This window comes from Leopardus geoffroyi, chromosome D1, assembly GCF_018350155.1.
Source record: "Leopardus geoffroyi isolate Oge1 chromosome D1, O.geoffroyi_Oge1_pat1.0, whole genome shotgun sequence".
NCBI lineage: Eukaryota > Metazoa > Chordata > Mammalia > Carnivora > Felidae > Leopardus > Leopardus geoffroyi.
Genome location: NC_059329.1, coordinates 66,753,513 through 66,777,952, shown reverse-complemented (window position 1 = coordinate 66,777,952; position 24,440 = coordinate 66,753,513). Strand labels below are relative to the sequence as shown.

The window sequence follows — 24,440 nt, the reverse complement described above, 5'->3', positions numbered from 1 at the left end:
ATCTTCTCCATGCTATTTTGTAACTTTTGGTGAGCTTAAAATTATTGCAAAAAAAAGTTTAAAAAATGATTTGAGGGGCGCCTGGGTGGCGCAGTCGGTTGAGCGTCCGACTTCAGCCAGGTCACGATCTCGCGGTCCGTGAGTTCGAGCCCCGCGTCGGGCTCTGGGCTGATGGCTCAGAGCCTGGAGCCTGTTTCCGATTCTGTGTCTCCCTCTCTCTCTGCCCCTCCCCCGTTCATGCTCTGTCTCTCTCTGTCCCAAAAATAAATAAACGTTGAAAAAAAAATTAAAAAAAAAAAAATGATTTGAAAGATAAAAGATTTTGTATTGATGAAATGAAAGGGATGCTAATAAGTAAGATACGATAGTCTTTCTTCTTAAGTATGAGGGGAAGTAAAGGGATTATGCCTTTAGATTCCAAGAGCAACCATAAAATATAAGGGCTCTTAAACAAAAAACCGTATCAGGCCTATAAATGTAGAGAACAAACTGATGGTTGCCAGGGAAGTGGGGAGAGTTGGGAAAAATAGGTGAATGGGAACAAGAGATACAGGCTTCCAGTTTTGGAATGAATAAGTCACAGGAATAAGAGGCACAGCATAAGGAATGCAGTCTTTGGTATTGTAATAGCAGTATAATGGAACAGATGGTAGATACACTTGGAAACAAAGCATAATGTATAAACTTGTCAAATCACTAAATTGTACACCGGAAACTAACTACACTCAAATAAATAAAAAGAAAAAAAAATATAAGGGGTCTTTCTTTTTGGCTTAAGAATGATTGATACTACATCATTTGTACCAATGATACAGTACTTTGTGAAATTAACATTCTTAACTAATATTACTTTGGTTTATATCCTTCTAATATTCTTTTCATAAGGTAAATTTATTTTAAGTAATTTTAGCCTATGTATTAGACTAGACTTTTTTTTTAATATAATTTATTGTCAAAATGGTTAACATACAGTGTGTAAAGTGTGCTCTTGGTTTTTGGGGTAGATTCCCCTGGCTCATCACTTATATACAACACCCAGTGCTCATCCCAACAAATGCCCTCCTCAATGTCCATAACCCATTTTCCCCTCTCCCCAACCCCCCAATCCACCCTTAGTTTGTTCTCTGTATTTAAGAGTCTCTTATGGTTTGCCTCCCTCCCTCTCTGTAATTATTTTTCTCCCTTCCCTTTCCCCGGTCTTCTGTTAAGTTTCTCAAGTTCCACATGAGTGAAAACATGGTATCTGCCCTTCTCTGACTGACTTATTTCACTCAGCATAATACCTTCCAGTTCCATCCACATTGCTGCAAATGGCATGATTTCATTCTTTCTCATTGCCAAGTGGTATTCCATTGTATATATAAACCACATCTTCTTTATCCATTCATCAGTTGATGGACATTTAGGCTCTTTCCATAATTTGGCTATTGTTGATAGTGCTGCTATAAACATTGAGGTACAGGTACCCGTATGCATCAGCACTCCTGTATCCCTCGGATAAATTCCTAGTAGTGCTATTGCTGGGTCATAGGGTAGTTCTATTTTTAACGTTTTGAGGAACCTCTGCACTGTTTTCCAGAGTGGCTGCACCAGTTTGCATTCCCACCAACAGTAAAAGAGGGCTCCCATTTCTCTACATCCTCGCCAGAATCTGTAGTTTCCTGAGTTGTTCATTTTAGCCACTCTGACTGGCCTGGGGTAGTATCTCAGCGTGGTTTTGATTTGTATTTCCCTGATGATGAGTGACATTGAGCATCTTTTAATGTGTCTGTTGGCCATCTGGATGTCTTCTTTGGAAAAGTGTCTATTCATGTCTTCTGCCCATTTCTTCACTGGATTATTTGTTTTTTAGGTGTTGAGTTTGGTAAGCTCTTTATACATTTTGGATACTAACCCTTTATCCAATATGTTATTTGCAAATAACTTTTCCCATTCTATCAGTTGCCTTTTGGTTTTGTCAGTTGTTCCCTTTGCAGTGCAGAAGATTTTTATCTTGATGAGGTCCCAGTAGTTCATTTTTGCTTTTAATCCCCTTGCATTTGGAGATGTGTCAAGCAAGAAATTGCTGCAGCTGAGATCAAAGAGGTTGTTGTTCCCTGCTTTCTCCTCTGGGGTTTTGATGGTTTCCAGTGTATTAGAGTAGAATTATTCAATCTTATGGTAAAGGTGACTGGTACGTAGTTCATAGGAGTAAAAAGTTACTCCCAAGTTTATATAGTAATTCTTGGGCCATAATCATTTCTCTTTTTGTGTGGTGTCTTTTCAGTTCCCCTCTACTCAGATTTGTAGAATCTGATTTTTTTGTCATATGTGGTTTTCCTTTGGTAATATCTTAGAAATATCAGCTTCTTTTTTTGTTAGTAGTCCTCTCATATATAAATGTTAGCTACTTTTTTCATGATACTGTACCCCAAACTTTATCAGTTTGTTTATAATTCAAGTTAAAAATTGGGGCATTTGGTGTGGGTTCAATTGCTGCATCAGGCTCTGTGCACTGGCTGCATGGAGCCTGCCTAGGATTCTCTTTCTCCCTCCCTCTCTGCCCCTCCCCCATTGGCACGCTCTCAAAATAAATAAACTTAAAAAAATAGATATTTACTTTTGCTTATACAATTGTACTGTGCAGTATCAATTAATTTGCATAATAGTTCAGTTTATCTTTGGAAGCTATCCTGTGATATTATCCTCTATAAGCCTTTGACTAGCCTGACACTTCAAAACCTAAATATGTAATCAGAGTAATAAAATGGAATACCTCCAATGCCATGTAACCAGGGAAAAGAATAAATTCTAAATGTTGGTCATGTAAATAGTTATAGTCATATAAACTATAAATACTAATATTCCTCTTGCTTTTGTAGTTGCCAAAGAGGTTTAATTTGTTTGTGTTGTCTTTATATTCCTCTATTAGTCTCCATAATGGATAAGGTGACAACAGTTTTCAACAGTGCACAGAGATTGGAAGTTGTTAGAAATTGCATCTCTTTCATATTTGAAAATAAAACGTTGGAGACTGAAAAGGTAATAAAATTCCATCTTTCCCAAGTAAGCATTCATCATTTCCCTTTCAGATTTACATGTGTAGCTTGCCAAATGACCTCTCCTCTAATTCCATCTCTTGTCTTTATTGAGTGTCCTTTGATCGTTTTGATCATTTTAAGTGAATCAAGTCTAAGATTTAAAATCTTAGCCAAGCCTAGTTATGTGGCTACCAGAGAAATACTAATAGTCATTTTTTTCCTCAAACTTTTAAACATTGTTCACTAAATCCCATTTTACTTAGAAATTTAACATTTTAAGTATAATTTTGTTTATTGCAAAGAATCTAGTCAGAATAAGTAATGAATTATAGAAACAGTGGTATTCAATTTAAATGGGTCTTATTAAAGCACATTTTCTTGAGGCTCATGGGTCGCTCAGTCAGTTAAGCATCTGACTTCAGCTCAGATCATGATATTATGGTTTGTGAGCTCAAGCCCTATGTCATGTTCCATGCTGACAGCTCAAAACCTGGAGCCTGCTTCAGATTCTGTGTCTCCCTGGCTCTCTGCCTCCGTCTCTCTCTCTCTCTCTCTCTCTTTCAAAAATAAACTTAAAAAAATCATAGTGTTTACAGTGTTCCCAGTATAATAATGTTATTGGAATAAACATAAGAGATGCTATTGAAAACAGTGTTTTAAAAAAACACATTTTCTTGACTTTTTAAATAAAACATGCTAAATGTAACGTAATCTTTTCTTAGTGACTCATTATAGCTCTGAACATCTATTACAGGAGGCTAAAGTGTGAAAAGAGTAACATTTTTACCCTTATAGTAAATGACCCCAAGCCTTTCTAGGTTTTGACTTTTTTCGGTTTCCATTTTCTCTTATGCTTGAAGTATCACAGACTTCCTTTTGCTTCTCTTGCTTTAGGTTTCCATCCTATTTCTTGTGCCTGCCTATAATAATACTGTGCCCTCTTTCTCTCAGACTTCTACCCTTCCTTCTTAGTTGCTCCTTTGTTCTGTATTTTTTAGGTTTTCAAAGTTAAATAAGCTTATTACTGTTTTATATAAAATACATTAACTAGGCTCTCAATATTACTATTTTATATAAAATACATTAACTAGGCTCTCATAAACTGGAAGAGACATTCTTCTGGGTGATGAAATGAAAGAGTTTTAATACATAAATCTGGACATTTCTATTTGTTGATCTGAGTCCTTTATTATATTGAAATGAGGAAGGGAGATTTAGAATTTTCTAGTCATAAATAAAAACTGACTTGTGATTAAAGAACTGATTAAATAACCAGTTTAAAGGTATAAAGTCACCTGTGTTTATTTTCATTAAATTTTTCCTTCTATTCTTGCAATGAAGATGTGGCCAGTTATTAAAAGAGGTGTCTAAGTGTCATGAGTGTTTTGGTAACCAAAGTTTTGTTGAGTTTTTTTTTTTTTTTTAGGTGAAGTTAATGTTTTTTTGTTTTTTGTTTTTTAACTTATCACATGAATCAGTTCTATTTCTTTTTCATGCTGGCTTACAAATAAAATTAACTGTTAACCCATATATTTATGTATAGTTGTTCTTAATAACAAATCAACTCTTCTAGAAGCTAGAAGTTTAATTCTAATAACTTTGTTAAATGGTTTATAGATAAGGTGCACTTGAATTTTTAGTGTGATTGAAAGTACTTTTTTGCATTGATTCCTTTTGTTCACTTCTGCCTCTCTTGTCCTCAGACCCTTCCAGCTGCATTGAGAGCCCTTAAAGGAAAGGCAGCAAGACAGTGTCTCACTGATGAGCTGGGTTTGCATGTCCAGCAAAACAGGGCTATATTAGACCACCAACAGTTTGACTACATAATAAGGATGATGAACTGTACTCTACAGGTAATTTTTAGTTCTTTTAGATTATTCCTAATATTTAAGACTACTTTTTATTTTCCTAGGAGATTCTGTAATTACTGATATGTCAAGTTCTTGAGCCTTCCACAGTGAATAAGATGAAGAATCAATATCCATACCATTTTGGACAGAAACGCTTATTACTTGGCATAAACATTTTTATTTTCTCTTGAAAAATAGTAGGTTATATTACTTGTTCTCTAAGGAAGCTTTCTGAAAATGAAAAGTCATCTTTAAAACATTCATTTTTATATTACTTAATGTCAGATTACTTAATAATTACTACTTAATTATTCATGCCATTGTCAGGTTTTGGTTGTGCTATTAAGGTAGAGGGTAATGAATGATGGATAATCCAAATTATAAATGAATTACTCAATAAAGTATTTGCTAAACGCTATGCATATAAAGCCAAAACATACTTCCATTTGGCTTCAAAATATATATATATTATATTACAGAAATAAACTTCCCACAAAATAGTGATACCAATTTAAGAGAAGCAAATAATCTGCTTACCCCATCCTGTCTCACTTGTTAGATAATTTATTACATTGGCATTATATTCTTTACAGGTGATACAAAAATTATTTCTCAAACTTTCTTTTTTCAAACTTTTTGAACAAGGAGAAAAATGTTATTAAATATTAAAAATTCAAAGACTATCTGTGGGACTCTAGAGAAACTAAACAAAATGCATATTAAATTCTGTTACACTGGAAGATGAGAATTACCAGGTATAATTAATAATAAAATTTATGAATGAAAGAAGGCCTAATTAAATGGAAGATATACCATGTCCATGGATTAGAAGATAAAGATAGCAGTTCTCCCCAAAATAATCAATAAAGGCAATGCAATTTCTATCAGAATCCAAACTAGAAGAGAAAAAAAACCTAAGAATTACCAACACACCCCTGGGGCGCCTGGGTGGTTTAGTCAGTTGAGCATTCTCTTGATTTTGGCTCAGGTCATAATCCCAGAGTCGAGGGATCAAGCCCTGTGTGGGGCTTCATGCTGAGCATGGAGTCTGCTCTGTATTTTTCTCTCTCTTTCTCTTTCTCTCCCTCTCCTCTCTCTCTCTCTCTCTCTCTGTCTCTCTCTCTCTCTCTTTCTCTCTCTTTCTCTCCCTCTGCCCCTCTCTCCTGCTTGTGTGCTTTCTCTCTCTAAAAATTAAATAAATAAACAACAGTTACCAACACACTCCTAAAAACAACAGCAACTTTAGAATTGGTCCTGTCAGATCAAAAATTAGTTTAAAAGAAGACATACCAAAATAAATAAACAATTAAAATAAGACATACAAATGTACAGAAGGCACCTGAAAATGTGTTCAACATCACTAATCATCAGGGAAATAGGAATCAAAATCACCATGAGATATCACCTCACATTTGTTAGAATGCTATTATCAAAAAAGATAAAAGATAACAAGTGTTGAGAGGATGTGGAGAAAAGGGAACCCTTGTGTACTGTTGGTAAGAATGTAAATTGATACAGCTACTATGAAAAACATAAAATTAAAACTAAAACATATGATCCAACAGTCCCATTTCTGAGTATATCCAAAGGAAAACAGGATATTGAAGAAGTGTCTGTACCCACATGTTCAATGAAGCATTTTTAACAATAGCCAAGATATGAAAACAATCTAAGTGTCTATCAACAGATGAATAGAAAAAGATGTGTTATATATAAGCAATGGAATTATTCACCCATGAGAAAAAAGGAAATCCTGCCATTTGTGATAACATGGATAGACATTGAAGGCATCATGATAAGTGAAATAAGCCAGACAGACAAAAACAAATACTGCATGTTATCTCTGATAGGTAGAATCTTAAAAAAAAAAAAGTCTAACTCTTAGAAACAAAGAGTAGAAAAGTGGTTGTCAGGGCCTCAGGGGTAGGGAAAATAGTGAGAAGTTGGTAAGAGGTGCAAACTTTTAGCTATTATAAGGCCAAGGCCTCAGGATCTAATGTAAAATGTGGTGACTGTAATTGATAAAACTGTATTATATACTCAAAATTTGCTAAGAAAGTGGAACTTAAATATTTTCACCAAACAAAAACAATAAAACAGGTAAATATGGGAGTCCTTTAATGATGTATGTATATATCAAGTCATCATGATGTACACTTTAAATATTTTATGATTTTATTTATCAATTATACCTCAATAAAACTTAAAATAATGTTTGACTAGTTTAAGATTGTAGTAATTAAGACACTATATAGTAGTTAGATTGACCCCTAGAACAGAATGTTCATAACAGATGATAACAGATAATAAACAGAAGTACACATATATGGAAATGTGACTTATGACAAAACTGGCATTTCAAGGGAGCCAGTGTGGCTCAGTGGGTTAAGCATCTGACTCTTGATTTCGGCTCAAGTCATGATCTCAGGGTTGTGAGATTGAGCCCCATGTCAGGCTCTGCATTTGGCTTGGAGCCTGCTTAAGATTCTCTCTCCCTCTCCCACTGCTCCACCCCTGCTCACAAATACACTTTTACTCTCTCTCAAAAAAAAAAAAAAAAAAAAAAGGGCATTTCAGATCAGTGACGAAATGATGAAAAATTCAATAATAGTGCCGGGACAATTAGGTGAATATGTACACAACTTCACCAATGTATGTGTACCACACTATGCACTAAAAACACTTTCACGTGGATTAAAGACTTAAATATGAAAAGCCAGGCTATCTAATTTTCCAAACAATCCTTAAAAGAGATATCCTTATGACTCTGGGGTAGGGACAGATTTGTTAACCCAGTTATAAATCATCCTGATCTTAAAATAAAAGATTGATAAATTTGACTACATTCAACTTAAGAACTTTTCTTCATCAAAAAATACCATAGAGTGAATGCATACCTCAGGGTGAGAGATGTTTGCAAAGAATATAACTGCCAACAGATTAGTGCTCAGATTATAAAAACTTCTACAAGTGGGGCACCTTGGTGGCTCAGTTGGTTGAGCATCCAGCTTGATTTTGGCTCATGTCATGATCCCAGGGTCATGGGATCAAGCTCCATGTTGGGCTCCGTGCGGAGCATGGAGCCTGCTTAAGATTCTCTCCCTCTCTCTGCCCCTCTCCCCTGCTCATGCTCCCTCTCTCTCTAAAATAAAATAAATAAAATAAAAACTCCTACAAATCAATAAGAAAAAGACAAATTTTTAATGGGCAAGAGACTTAAAAAAAGTATCTCAGAAAAAAGGAAACCCACTTGGTCAGTAGGTGTATAGAAAGATTATCTAGAAATAAAGGACCTATGTCAATAATTGGAGAGTGTCAATTTAAACCATAATGCTATAGCCTTTTACATTCACTATTTTGGAATAATTAAAAAATCATATTATCAAATATTGGTGAAATTATGGAACAAATGGAAGTTTTAAACTTTGCTGGTTAGAATATATAATAGTATATAACTCCTTTAGAAAATTTAGTAAGATATAAGATACTAAGAAATAAGATAATTTGTCATTTATGTGTAAAGCTGAATATGAACATATTCTCTGACCCAGTGATTCCACTCTCAAATGAGCTCTTACCCATATACACCAAGAGGCATGCACAAAAATGTTCATAGAAGCATTGTTTGAAATAGCAGAAAACAAAGGAACTAATATGCCAACCAGCAGTAGAATGAATAAATAAATTATGGGGTTTAAAAAAAATTTTTTTAACATTTATTTTTGAGAGACAGAGACAGAATGCAAACAGGGGTGGGGCAGGGAGGGAGGAAGACACAGAATCCAAAGCAGGCCCCAGGATCTGAGCTGTTAGCACAGAGCCTGACACAGGACTTGAACCCATGAGCTGTGAGATCATGAGCTGAGCCAAAGTCGAACACTTAACTGACGCTTGCCAGGCGCCCCTTTTTATGTTAGAATATTTCTTAGTAGAGAAAATGAATTGTAGCTACAAGGAACAATGTGGACGAATCTTAAGATAATTTTGCACAAAAATAAAAAGGCAATTCAATTACAATATGATTCCATTAGCATAAAAGTCAAAGCATGTAATGTATTCTTTAGAAATACGCAAATTAGGGATACAACATGTATATGGTAAAACTATAAAAAAAAGCAAGGCTATATACATATATATATATCAAATCATTACATTGTACACTACAATTTTATTTGTCCATTATACCTCGATAAAACTGGGAAAAAAGGAAATCAAGGGAATAATAAACAAAATATTGAAGAAAGTTACCTCAAAGGTTAGAGAGGAAGGGCAGATGAACATAGAGATCTTTGATGATAAAGGTAATATTCTATTTCTTAAACCAGTTGTATGAGTGTTCATTATGTCATTATTCTTTATAACCTTATAACTTATACACATTAATATCTTAGGGTACTGCTATTGGGCTTTTCTACAGGGCATATTTTTCTCTTCAAATCCATTTCAAAGGATATCTTTCTCAGAAATTCTAATTTAAGGGGTGCCTGGGTGGCTCAGTCAGGTAAGCGTCCAACTTCAGCTCAAGTCATGATCTCACAGCTCGTGAGTTCGAGCCCTGCGTTGGGCTCTGTGCTGACAGCTCAGATCCTGGAGCCTGCTTTGAATTCTGTGTCTCCCTCTCTCTATGTCCCTCCCCCGCTCATGTTCTCTCTCTCTCTCTCTCTCTCTCTCTCTCTCTCTCTCTCTCTGTCTCCTTCAAAAATAAATAAAAATTTAAAAAAAGAAATTCTAATTTAAAATTTACCATCAAAATGTAATCTTATAACAAGCACTTTGTAGCTTATTTAAGCAAATTGATGAGATCAGAGAGAATTTATCTTTACTGGAATACATTCTTACTTTAAAGTATAATAGACTAGCTATAATGGTTTATAATGGCAACAATTAAAAGCAACCTAGGGGTGCCTGGGTGACTCAGTCAGTTAAGCATCCGACTTCAGCTCAGGTCATGATCTCATGGTTCATGAGTTCGAGCCCCACATCAGGCTCTGTGTTAATAGGTCAGAGGCTGGAGCCTGTTTCAGATTCTGTGTCTCCCTTTCTCTGCCCCTCCCCTGCTCAAGCTCTGCCTCTCTCTGTCTCAAAACTAAATAAACATTTTTTAAAAAAGCAACCTAAATGTTTACCATTCGGATATTGATTAATTATGTACAACTATTTAGAATAGTGATCAGCTACTAAATAAAAAGAGGTAGATCTATAACATGTGCCCATATGGAAAACCTTCCATTATATATATGTTGGTAGGTGGGAAATTACATAAAGTTAATATAATTCTATTTTTGACCTAAAAGTATACACACACACACACACACGTATATATATATGTATATATATATATATATGTGTGTGTATATATATATATGTATATATATATACATATATATATAAAGATATTTGTAGTAAGTCCTAAACAATAGTTATTTCTGGCTTATGGATTAGACACACACAGAGACAGGCACAGTTAAATTATGTAAAACATGGCAAGCATGTATTTTATAATTTTAAAAAAGATTCTCATTTTGGTAGGAAGGGAATCATTGAACACCTTTATGAAAAGAATAAAACACAATAAATTTGACCTAAAAAAAGCCATACCTTTTGTTACTTTGCTGCAGTTACTTTGATACTATCATTGTAGAGAACAAAGGAATTTGATTAATAGGTGAAGGTCTCTAGAAGCCCTAAAGTTAGGTAATCTCTTGATACCCTATGATTGCTGATAAAAGTACAAAAACTATTTTATAGAGCTTTTTCCCCATTTCTGTGATGCTTATTAACTGAGGAACTAAGTTTTAAGGCTTTCTTCAACTTAATTTTAGCATATACAAATTAGGCATTTATAGAATAGCCAGGTACCTTCAGGCTATGAATATTTCCCTTTTTCATTTGAATAATCACATTTCTGGGGAGAAAAAGGCATGGGCAATTTTTTTTTCCTGCTTTCAAATACACCGGGACTATGGCACTTACTATTTTATAATTCAGTATTTCATGAATACATAAAAATAGATCCTGTCCTTATTCCAGCACACGCTGTTGTTTAACATTATATAGAGGCTCTTCTCAGATATAAATGAGCTCACATGTGACAGTCTTATTTTAATGGGTTATTTATTACTAACTTGGGATTTATTAGTATTTATATTCTTGTTACAACAATGTTACTTGTGGGGATTTAACATGACATTCTGAACATTTTTGACAAAAGCGTAGAATTTCAAGGCAGAGGGGCCAGACATCTGTGTCGGTATTTTAAGAAAGAATCCTTAACTAAATGAACTGATTTTTAGCTAGCAATGCAAAAACTTTAGTTAAATTTTTGCTTTTCGCGATTTTGAAGTTATTCTGTCTTTCCCGTTCCTCAAGGGAAAATTAAGTGGAACATGAGTACTGCAGGGGATTATTTTATTTATTAGGTTCTTTCAATGCCAAGGAAATTTTTTAAAGGAAAAGTTCATAAAGGTTATAGATTATTTCTATTTATCATCTCATTTCAAATAACTAATTGTATTTGGGGTTTTTTTAATAACTAAGATTACTATAAATCTCTCCAAAACTGTCATGACCTTAACTCTTCATTTTAGCAGATACATGATTAAAAACTTTATATGTGTCAAGATCATAGCTAAAATTTTTTAACAATAAGTTATAATTTAAAAGCCCAGTGAGGGGAGTACCTAGGTGGCTCAGTTGGTTGAGCGTCCAACTTCAGCTTAGGTCATGATCTCACAGTTCATGAGTTCAAGCCCCACGTCAGGCTCTGTGCTGATGGCTCAGAGCCTGGAGCCTGCTTCGGATTCTATGTCTCCCTCTCTCACTGCCCCTCCCTCGCTCATATTCTGTCTCTCTCTCTCAAAAATAAATAAGCATTAAAAAAATTTTTTTTAAATAAAAGCCCAGTGAGGTCCTCCGTTTTCAGTATCAAACAGCTGCATGCTATGAGGAGCCCTCCCACTAATATAGTAGAAATAGATCTTAGAAAATTGTGAAAAAAAAAAATTTTAAATACCCATGTGATTTTGGTACATTGTTTTTTCTAAGAAGAAAAGGAAATTTTCAATAGGCTCTTCTGTTTTCAAAAAAAGGACAAATAGGGAAAACTAAATTTGTGAGCATAATTAAGCATTGGCCTCCATAAGGAGGGTTGTTTGAACCTGAGAGTTTTGCATTAGGCTAGGACACTAAAAGAGGAATAATCCCTATTCAGTAACATGCCCCTCACCCTCACCTCTGGAAGAATCCATTGTAAATCCTTTCTGGAATAATGCAGCCCCAATTTAGGCAATCAGGATATCCATAGGTTAAATTCAATAAAATATGAACTCACCATTTAAAAATGACCAAATACCAAGGAAATGAGCCAGTATGAATTAGTGTCAACAAAACAACCAACAGCAGATTTATATGCTCAAATACTATATTTTGAATTATCCAATTCGAATATATAAGTAAAATATTTAAAGAAAAGACTGAGTACAAATAAGCCAATAATTAGAGAAACAAAAATGGCCAGGTGAATTTATATAATTACCAAAAGTAAAAATTCAGAGGATGTGGAATATTCAATATTGTTAAGATGTCTGTTCTCAGCAAATCCATCTACAGGTTGAATGCCATCCCAATAAAAATTGCAACACTTTTCTCTAGAGATTCACAGTGGACTCTAAAATTTATATGGAAATGCAGAGAACTTAGAATGGCCAAAGCAATCTTGAAAAAGAGCAGCATTGGATGACTTATACTACCTGATCTCAAGACATATTATCAACCCACCATAATCAAGACAGTATGGTACTGACCTAAGCATCAACAAATAGATCAGTGGAAAAGAGTACCCAGAAACAGACTTACATTTATGGGATTTTTAATGAAAACACCAAAGTGATCCAATAGGGGGAAGAAATTTTTTCCCACAAATAGTATTGGAATAACTGCATATTCATATGGGAAAAAACTGAATCTTAACTTCTATCTCACATCAAACACAAGGATAACTTTGAGGTAGAGCATAGACCCAAACATCAACTAAGAAACCATAAAGCTTTTAGGGGGAAAACATGGAACAGTTTCCTAACTTGGGAGTGGGCAACAGTTTCTTATCACAGAAAATGGTAACCAAAAAGGAAAAAAATTATCATTATACTTTATTAAAATTAAAACTTATGCTCATCAAAACACACCATTATGAAAATGAATAGGAAAAATTGGGAAAAAATATTCCCAAAATATATATGTGGCAAAGAACTGGTATCATGTTTATATAAAGAACTCCTACAACTTAAGAAGAAGCCAAACCAACCAATTTTTTAAAATGGGCAATTTGAACAGATACTTTACAAATTGTTATGTGTGTGAATGGTCAATAACCACATGAAGGTCTCAATATCGTTAGTCATTAGAGAAATGCAAATTAAAACCACTATGAGATAGTACTATATAACCCACCTATATGCTAAAATTAGAAAGTCTAATGATGCCAAATGTTGGCAATGTTGTAAAATAACGAGAATTATACTTTATTGTTGAGAATATAAACTAGTCTAATCAATTCAGAAAAAAAGTCCAAGAGATTCTTATGAAACTAAACATATACCTATCCTATGACCCAACAATTTCATAATAATTAATGTCTGCTATTTACTTTGAAATGCACTAAAAATAATATGGATTAATGGATAGTTAGATGGATAAATAATAAAGCAAGCCTAGTAAAATGTTCATGATACAATCTGGGGGGAAATATGTAGGTATTCAGTATAAAATTATTTCAACTTTGATATTTTTTTGTATAGAAGAGTAAAGAAATAAATACATATGCACAAAAACTCAATGGATAGGTCAAACATCAGACTAGACACAGTGAAAGAGAATTATAATGAACTGGAATACACATGTGAAGCAATTGCACATAGTAGAGCAGAGAGAAATAGGAAATGGAAAAAGTGCAGAAGAAAATACAGCCAGGAGATAGTAAGGTCGTCTCATACAATACTGTTCAAAGTGGTAGTCTGTGACAAGATAAGAAACTTGTGCCAAAATGCAAATCAGTGATCTTCATTGACAAAGTCTTACTATGAAAAAAAGTAAGCTACTAAACATTGGGCTTAGTGTGACTTCATCGGGCAGTGGTCAGTATCCCCTAAAGTAACCAAGAATCCTGCCTTATTAAAGAGGAGAGGCTTCGGGGCGCCTGGGTGGCGCAGTCGGTTGAGCGTCCGACTTCAGCCAGGTCACGATCTCGCGGTCCGTGAGTTCGAGCCCCGCGTCAGGCTCTGGGCTGATGGCTCAGAGCCTGGAGCCTGTTTCCGATTCTGTGTCTCCCTCTCTCTCTGCCCCTCCCCCGTTCATGCTCTGTCTCTCTCTGTCCCAAAAATAAATAAACATTGAAAAAAAAAATTAAAAAAAAAAAAAAAAAAAGAGGAGAGGCTTCAAAGTCTAAGTGTCAGATTTTGTTAACGCTGAGAATTCCAGACACCAAGAAAATGTTTTCATAAAATTTCTTTGGTTGCTGAGTAGATTCTTATATTGGGTTTCTTTGACTGAGGACTCAGAATAATAATAGGAAACCACATACAGTTTTTAAAGTATGAGAAACTTTCACATCAGATTGATTTAATTTAGATTTTTTTTAAGGTAGTTGACATCTATATTGGTTTGGAGGCAGGAGAGAGGGGGTGGGGCGGGTGCTCAGGAGCTCGTGGAGAAGTGTGCCCATGTCCTCTTCACCATCACAGGCTTCTGGCTGTGCAGGATGGCACTGGCTCTGCGAATGGCATCCATGTGGAGATCTGGGCAGTACTTGTTCTTGTGGATCATGTGCCTGATGCTGCTTAGGATGGGCAGAGCATTCTTGTTGATGGTAATCCATACACAGGAGGTGGCGGGTTTTCACTGGCCTAATCTCCACTTTATGACCACCACTATACCTTTGCCTTTGGCCACCAACTCCATGACCACACTCTTGTAGTGAATCAGTCAATTGTAGCAGAAGGAGTTGTAAGCCTTCAGGTTACTGGGCTCGGTGCTGTATGTCTGCTTGTTCCTTTTGATCAGGAAGCTGGAACAGTTCCCCACTACCATCCATTGTAGGTGGCAGACATGGCAGCAGCTCCTCTCATTACTGCAGCCAGAGGAGGAAAGGGCTATCTAGAAATTTTTAAGGACACTCATATACTGCTCCTATGTATGAATAGCAAATTTGGACATTTTGTTAAGTGCTGTAGTCTGAATGTGTTCTCCCAGATTCCTATGGTGGAAACTTAACCTCTGAGGTGATAGTGTTAGGGGATGGGGTTTTGGGGAGGTGGTTAATCTCATGAGTGAGATTAATACCCTTATTTAAAAAAAGCCAACAGTGCTCCCTTAGCCCTTTTCACCAAATAAGGATATAGGAAGTCTACAACCCCAAAGAAAGCCCTCAGGTGATCGTGCTGGCACCCTGATCTTGGACTTCCAACCTCCTGAACTGGGAGAACTGAATTTCTGTTGTTTATAACCTCTTAGTCTGTGGTATTTTGTTGCAACACCCAGAACAGACTAACATATGAAGAATTTATTAATCAGTAGAATCCCTCTTCCTTAATCAGGGTGTATTTTTTACTTTTTTCCTCTCCTCTTCCATTTACTGATTTCTACTCTATAGTAGTCTCTGTACTAGATACTGAGGTACACTTCATATGGAGGTGATTAAGATAAAGTCCTGGTTCTTAAGGAGTTCACAATCTAGAAGGAAAACCTCACAGGTAAATATATAATACAATGGGATATGCGCTGATGAAAAAGTGAAAAAGTACTATGAACGCTATTATGAGATTACTGGATTTTGAGTGGGAAGAACGTGGTCACAGAAGGCATTTTTCAGACAAGGATTGAAAGGGAAAATGTTCCAGATAGAGGAAGTTGCTAGTAGAAAAAAAAGTATAGAAAGGGCCTGTGTTTTTGAAAATTGAAAAATATTTCTATGCTGCCAAATGTAGGGTAGAAAGATGGTAGATGAGAAAAGTAGATAGGGTAACATTTGGTTAAAGTGAACTGATTGAATACATACATTTAGCCTCAGCTACTACCCAAAACCCCAGTAAAACAAAAGTAAAGGATTTTTTTTTTAATGCAGAAACCCACAGGCAAAACAGGAGAGGAGACAAGAACAACAACATTTTGGAAATTGGAAAATTGATGGGTTAATGACTTTATTTAGCAGACTCAAGACAGCCTTTTCCTGACAGTTGCAAAAGCCTTGAAGCAGCCTACTTTGCAGAACTGCAAAAGGCTTGGGGATTGGGGACATCTAGTAATCTCTGAACACAGGAAGCTAAGGTGGGACTGAAACGTTAAAAAGAGAATTGATTGAAAGTCTTCTTAAGGAGTGCCTGGGTGGCTCAGTTGGTAGAGCGTCCTACTCTTGTGATTTTGGCTCAGGTCGTTATCTCACAGTTATAGGTTAGAGCCCTGTGGCAGGCCCTGAACTGAGCGTGGAGCTTGCCTGGGATTCTCTCTCTCCCTCTCGCTGCCCCTCTCCTCCTTGTGCACACACTCTCAAAATATATAAACATTTCAAAAGAAACTCCTTAAGTTACAGTTGGATTGCCACAATCCCTATCAAAATAACACCAGCATTCTTCACAGAGCTAGAACAAACAATCCTAAAATTTGTATGGAACCAGAAAAGACCTCAAATAGCCAAAGCAATCCTGAAAAAGAAGACCAAAGCTGGAGGCATCATAATTCCAGACCTTCAAGCTGCATTACAAAGCTGTCATCATCAAGGCAGTATGGTACTGGCACAAAAACAGACACATAGATCAATGGAACAGAATAGAGAACCCAGAAATGGACCCACAAACGTATGGCCAACTAATCTTTGACAAAGCAGGAAAGAATATCCAATGGAATAAAGACAGTCTCTTCAGCAAATGGTATTGAGAAAACTGGACAGTGACATGCAGAAGAATGAACCTGGACCACTTTCTTACACCATACACAAAAATAAACTCAAAATGGATGAAAGACCTAAACATAAGACAGGAAGCCATCAGGGGCATCTGGGTGGCTCTGTCGGTTGAGCGTCGGACTTCAGCTCTGGTCATGATCTCACAGTTTGTGACCCGCGTTGGGCTCTGTGCTGACAGCTGAGAGCCTGGAGCCTGCTTCAGATTCTGTGTCTCCCTCTCTCTCTGCTCCTCCCCTGCTCACACTCTCTCTTTCAAAAATAAATAAAGATTAAAATTTAAAAAAAAAAAAAAAAGAGAGGAAGCCATCAAAATCCTAAAGGAGAAAACAGGCAACAACCTCTTTGATCTCAGCTGCAGCAACTTCTTACTTGACATGTCTCTGGAGGCAAGGGAAACAAAAGCAAAAATTAACTATCGGGACCTCATCAAGGTTAAAAAAAAAAAAAAAAAAAAAAAAAAAAAAACCTTCTCTACAGCAAAGGAAGCAATCAGCAAAACTAAAAGGCAACTGATGGAATAAGAGAAGATATTTGCAAATGACATATCAGATAAAGGATTAGTATCCAAAACCTATAAAGAACTTACCAAACTCAACACCCAAAAAACAATCCAGTGAAGAAATGGTCAAAAGACATAAATAGACACTTTTCCAAAGAAGACATCCAGATGGCTAACAGACACATGAAAACATGCTCAATATCACTCATCATCAGAGAAATACAAATCAAAACCACAATGAGCTACCACCTCATACCTGTCAGAATGGCTAAAATTAACAACTCAGGCAACAATAGATCTTGGCAAGGATGCGGAGAAAGAGGAATCATTTTGCACTGCTGGTGGGAATGCAAACTGGTCCAGCCACTCTGGAAAACTGTATGGAGGTTCCTCAAAAGATTAAAAATAGAACTACCCTATAACCCAGCAATTGCACTAGTAGGTATTTATCCAAAGGATACAGGAGTACTGATTCAGAGGGACCCATGTACCCCAATGTTTATAGCAGCACCATCAACAAGAGCCAAAGTATGGAAAGAGCCCAAATGTCCATCGACAGAAGAATGGATAAAGAAGATGTGGTATGGGGCGCCTGGGTGGCTCAGTCGGTTAAGTGTCTGACTTCAGCTCAGGTCATGATCTCACGGTTTGTGAGTTTGAGCCCCACATCGGGCTCTGTGCTGACAGCTCAAAGCCTGGAGCCTGCTAGGGATTCTGTGTCTCCCTCTCTCTCTCTGCTCCTACCTCCCTTGTGCTCTGTCTCTGTCTCTCTCTCTCTCTCAATAATAAATAAACATTAAAGAAATTTTTTTAAAAAGATGTGGTGTATATATATTCGATGGAGTATTAGTTGGCAATTAAAAAGAATGAAATCTTGCCATTTGCAACAATGTAGATGGAACCAGAGTGTATTATGCTAAGCGAAATAAGTCAGAGAAAGACAAATACCATATGATTTCACTCATCTGTGGAATTTAAGATACAAAACAGATGAACATAAGAGAAGGGAAGCAAAAATAATATAAAAATGGAGAGGGAGACAAACCATAAGAAACTTAAAGACACAGAACAAATGGTTGCTGGAGGGGTGTTGAGTGGGGGGATGGGTTAAATGGGCAAGGGGCATTAAGGAGGACACTCGTTGGGATGAGCACTGGGTGTTATAAGTAAGTGATGAGTCACTGAATTCTATTCCTGAAATCATTATTAAACCGTATGTTAAGAAACTTGGATTAAAAAAAAAGAAGATACAGTTGGATTCCCCTCCCAGATCATGTTTCAGTTCTGTGTAAACAGCCAGCTGCCTCTCCTTTACCCTGGTAGAAGATTACGGGTTTGTTTGTTTGTTTGTGTATTTGTTTTTAAGAGAAAGGACATCACTAGCCTGGGAGACATAGGTCTAGCTGAGGGAAATTCTGTTTTGCTGCAAACAAGGGAGTTAAGTGAATGACAGATATTGAGAATACCAGTTTAGCTCCCAGAACTCTGGCAATCTGCCCTCAAGTCAGGAAATTGGAAAACAGTTCTTTGAGAAATGTGACCAGCCAGAGAGAAAAAGATTTTACTAAAGATACTAAGATTAGAAGTTTCTCAACCAAAGAGCTTAACCGGGTCATGCTATAATGAAGCTTTCGGTCAACAAGCTTCACCATGTACACATTCTTTTTATTTTGTCATTCTTTACTTTGTGTGGAGCATGACCTAAGCAAGAGGGACCATTAAACAAAGTCAGTTCCTACTCCCCACCATTGTTTCCCAACTCTGCTTTCACTGCCCGCTCCTCCTTGTGAGAGAACCATCTAGTCAGCATTCCTAATTGCCCTGTCCTTTTCCTTCTTGGGGATGGGTATCACTTTGATGGCCTCAGATAACCTCAGCTTTCTTTTCGCTCTGAAACTGAGTTAGCCACAATCACTACCACTCTCTGGAAATAGGCCCAAAGAAGTTAAACAGTTTTCCCAAATCACAGAGCTCATAAATTGAGGAGGTGAGTTCTGAATCTAAATTTTGTTTTTTGTTTTTTGTTTTTTATTTTTATTCATGCTGTGCCTTTAACTTACTGATGCTGTGTTCTTCAAAACACATTAAGTGGCAATAGGTGCTCTACAGCTAAATTTAAGTTTAGATCAGAAGCCTGTATTCTGGAAACTTGTGGATCTTTATTTTCATTTTTTTAAGTAACAACTACTATTGAAAAACTTCAACCTCAACTGAATAAAAACAGACCTTGTTTATGTTGTTCATTATTGTACAGCCAATATCCAGAACATCACCTGGTGCATAGAAAGTATTCATATGTGTTTGAATGTGTAAATGATTATATAATTGTGTTTTTCCAAGTACAATTTTTTAATAAAGATAATTACAAAAGATGGAAAAATCAGCTCAGAAAGTGCAATTACTTCTTTAATCAGTTTTTTTGACATAACTTACATCAGTTTTAAATACTATCACATAAAGTATGGTGAAGAAAAGAAATTTTGCTTCACAATTAGAAACAATAAAACTTGCCAAGAGAAACAAAAGCCATTTTGAAAATAAATACAGTCCATGCCAAAGTAGCATAAAATGAAGCCAGAAGTCTTCAAAAAGAATAAATTTTTCTTCCCAATATTTTCTCACACTTTTATGGTTTCTGAGATTGGTGAAGGTTCAAGGATTGAGATTCGAGGGTTGCTGAGCTATTCTGATTTAGCACCTTTGGTATCTGTTCTTTTCACTATTGTCCTTGGATTGAAATAAGATTCCATTTTTCCAAATTACTTATTAAGGAAGTAACTTGGTTGTTAACAATTTTGAGTTTCAGATTTAGGAGACAATTCATTGAGAATTTAATTATTCTTTTTTTTTTTTAAGTTTATTTTATCTATTTTGAGAGACAAGCAGTGAGCATGAGCAGGACAGAGAGAGAGGGAGAGAGACAATCCCAAGAAGGCTCCACACTGTCAGCCTGATATGGGGCTCCATCTCACAAACCATGAGATCATGACCTGAGCTGAAATCAGGAGTCAGATGCTTAACTGACTGAGCCACTCATGCACCCAAGAAGTTAATTATTCTAACAGTTGTAAGGTTTAGGCCAAATCTTTGGCTACCACTACTCAACCAAGATCACTGATGAGAACTTATTGATAAATATAGTGGAAACTTTTCAGTTCTTACTTCACACTTGGTAGCATTTCATGATGCTCTTTACAAAACCTTCCTCCCTTATCTTTGATGACAATATTTCCCCTGGCTTTCTACTTCTTTTGAATTTTTCAGTCATTTTGATACGGCTTTTCTTCCTTCAACCTTGCAAATGATGATGTTTATTTGCATCTTTAGGTTCATTTCTAGGTTTTCTGCTAGTCTGAGATTCTCAGAGCCAATCTTACTCCTCCCTGTTACCATCTTTTACTTATGCCATCCAAATTTGTATCTCAAGTCCAAATCTGCCTCTTCAGTTTCAAAGCTGAATATCCTGCTAGTTACTGTCCATCTGTGCTTGAATGTCCCAAAGCTATTTATAGATGTTGTGTTCCAAACTGGAATAATAATCTTTTATCCCCATTTTGAGACCCCAAAAACTCTTCTGTTGAGTTTCCTACCTCAACAAATGACACCAATAAACCAAAAACGTGGAATTAGTCTTTCTCTTAGCCTTATCTTCCTATCTGATCAGCCACTGAGTCCTAGAAATTTACTTCCTAAATCTCTCTCAACTCCATTCACTTTTCTCTCTCCTTAAATTCCAATATTCTGACTTAAGTCACCAACATTTCTTACCTCTGTTACTGCACTGACCTAAGTGGTCTCCCTCCCTCCATTCTGACGCACACCCCTACCATATCTATTTCCTTGCTTTACCAATGTGACATTTCTATAATACAAGTTGGATCTTATCACTTCCTAACTTAAAATCCTTCCCCTTTATGATCAGAGTAAAGTCTAATCATATCTTGGCCCCTGCCTGCCTCTGTAGCTGTATCTTTCACTGCTGGCAGTCTTGTGGCCTTTGCACATCTTATTGCCTTAGTTCAGAACACTATTTCTTTCTAATCACTATTCCCTCATTCATCCCTTTCACCTACTAAACTCCTACTCATCCTTTAATCTCAGTGTAGATGTCGCTTCCTACTGGAAGCCTTCCTCAACCCATTAATTATGGATTGGTAGCTACTTTTGTGTGCTTCCACTATATGTCATACTGACCACATCCTGTCCGACATGACCCTGCAATAGTGCTTATTACAAATAATGAAACTACCTGTTTTGACTTATCTGTATTTTCTGTTATGTCTGACATGAAGTAGTTTCTCAATAAAAATCTGATAAATGACTAAATGAATAATTAAATGTAATGTAAGTAGCTACTTACCTCAGCTAGTGTGAGTTTGAGTTTTATACAGTTTCCATCCCTACACAGGTTTGTAGCTTTTACCTTTTTTTGGTTATACAGTAGGTTTCCCCTTACCTGCAGTTTCACTTTCCCATTTCAGTTACCAGTGGTCAGCCATCATTAGAAAGAGATGATCCTCCTTTTGACTATTCGTAGATAGGTCAGTAGGTTAACAGTAGCCTAACACTATGTCACAATACCTGTGTCATTCACCCCAATTTGTCTCCTCACATAGGCATTTTATTATCTTATATCATCACAAGAAGAAGAATGAGTACAATACAATATTTTGAGAAAGGGAGAGACCACATTAACATAATTTTTATTACAGTATATTGTTATAGTTATTTTAAATTATTAGTTATTGTTGTTAATCTCTAACAGTGCCTAACTTATAAATTAAACTATTCATCAATATGTATGTATAGGGAAAAAAACATAGCATATATAGGGTTCGGTATTATCTACAGTTTCAGGCATTCATTGGGGGCCTTGGAACATATTCCCTGTGGATAAGAGGGGGACTACTGGTAATCTAATCCCCAAACAAAACCAGCCTCTGTTCAATTTTATGTCTCATGTACAGGAATATCTTGGTAAGGGAATGTAGTTGGATAGTTCAATACTTCATGACCTATGCCTGAAAGTAAAACTTAAAGTTCACATACAGGTGGTCAGTACAGTTCCAGTAGACAGTACTGTGACTGAGGTATTTATAGCTCACATGTTCATACCTGGTACATTAGAATCAGGATAATATTTAAAATTTGTATTTTTTAAAGTTCCACAGGTAAATTTGATGGGTCGCTAGAGTTGAAAAATTAATGTCCTATTATTTAGTGTAGTCATTTCTAAAACTTTTTTTAAAGTTGTTTAAATGTACATTTCTGGGTTCCATCATCAGAGATTCTGATCCTGGTAAGTCTGAGAAGGGGTAGAGGTATCATTTAAAACTTAACAGTGAAATAGATTGCTTAATAGATATATATTCCCCATTGCTAGAGTATTTCACCAAATACTCTTTAGTCATTTTCAGGAAAGTTGACAGAAGGATTCCTACATTGTCAGAAGGGTTGGACTAGATGCCCCCAAGGTTCCTCTGACCACTGAATTCCATGGTCTTAGGATCCTTTTCTTGCTTGCTTGCTTGCTTGCTTGCTTGCTTTCTAACTATATTTATTTATTTTGAGAGAGAGAGAGAGAGAGAGAGAGAGAGAGAGAGAGGGATCCTGGAAGGGGCATAGAGAGGGAGAGAGAGAGAGAATCCCAAGCAGGCTTCACACCATCAGGTAGAGCCTGATGAGGGGCTCAAACCCGTGAACCATGAGAACGTGATCCGAGCCAAAATCAACAGTTAAGTTGGTCACTTAACCAACTGTGCCACCCAGACACCCCTAGTTTATTTAATCTTATCACCATTATGCTCCTAGATTAAAGGAGAAAAATTATGATTAATCAGTGCAGAAAAGGCATTTGGTAAATCCAATGTGTGTTTGTTTAAAAGTTCTTAGGAAACCGTTATACACAATGGAATACTACGTGGCAATGAGAAAGAATGAAATATGGCCTTTTGTAGCAACGTGGATGGAACTGGAGAGTGTTATGCTAAGTGAAACAAGACATACAGAGAAAGACAGATAACCATATGTTTTCACTCTTATGTGGATCCTGAGAAACTTTAACAGAAGTCCATGGGGGAGGGGGAGAAAAAAAAAAAAAAGAGGTTAGAGAGGGAGGGAGTCAAAGCATAAGAGACTCTTAAAAACTGAGAACAGGGGCGCCTGGGTGGCTCAGTCGGTTGAGCGTCCGACTTCGGCTCAGGTCACGATCTCACGGTCCGTGAGTTCGAGCCCCGCGTCAGGCTCTGGGCTGATGGCTCAGAGCCTGGAGCCTGCTTCCGATTCTGTGTCTCCCTCTCTCTCTGCCCCTCCCCCGTTCATGCTCTGTCTCTCTCTGTCCCAAAAATAAATAAACGTTAAAAAAAAAAATTAAAAAAAAAAACTGAGAACAAACTGGGGCGCCTGGGTGGCGCAGTCGGTTAGGCGTCCGACTTCAGCCAGGTCACGATCTCGCGGTCCATGAGTTCGAGCCCCGCGTCGGGCTCTGGGCTGGTGGCTCAGAGCCTGGAGCCTGTTTCCGAGATTCTGTGTCTCCCTCTCTCTCTGCCCCTCCCCCGTTCATGCTCTGTCTCTCTCTGTCCCAAAAATGAATAAACGTTGGAAAAAAAAAAAAAAAACTGAGAACAAACTGAGGTTTGATTGGGGGGGGGGGTGATGGGTATTGAGGAGGGCACCTTTTGGGATGAGCACTGGGTGTTGTGTGGAAACCAATTTGACAATAAATTTCATATTTAAAAAAAAATAAAAAAAGAGAAAAGCTTTCATACTTGGCAAAACTACATAACAAAGACCTACAACAAACCGGATACTTAATGAAGAAACTTCATATGTGTTCCTCTAAGATTGGAGCAAGATAAAGGCACTGTCAACAATGTTGTCATATCATTATGTTGTATACGTTACACTAAGACAATGTTATATGTCACTTACATCTCAATTAAAAAATATAAGCAGGGGAGGACAGAAAATGAAATCATAGAGTTAGAAAAGAAAGAGAAAGCTGTAATTTTCCGATGATATGATCCTCTGCCTAGAAAAGGTGCCACATTGAACAATGATTTTATCTTAACTAATGAAATGATTTAGTTAGGTTGCTGAATGTAAGATCAATCTAAAAA

At 36.6% G+C, this 24,440-nt stretch overlaps 1 protein-coding gene across 5 annotated transcripts in view; it reads left to right on the top strand.

Moving 5' to 3' along the window:
* Positions 1-24,440, top strand: part of SBF2 (SET binding factor 2) — a 482,724-nt gene that overhangs the window by 294,404 nt on the left and 163,880 nt on the right. For all 5 annotated transcript variants that reach the window (XM_045484468.1, XM_045484467.1, XM_045484470.1 and 2 more), the window contains 2 exons: positions 2,912-3,021; positions 4,724-4,873. In XM_045484468.1, the coding sequence (XP_045340424.1) occupies positions 2,912-3,021; positions 4,724-4,873 (260 nt within the window). The remainder of the gene's footprint in view (positions 1-2,911; positions 3,022-4,723; positions 4,874-24,440) is intronic.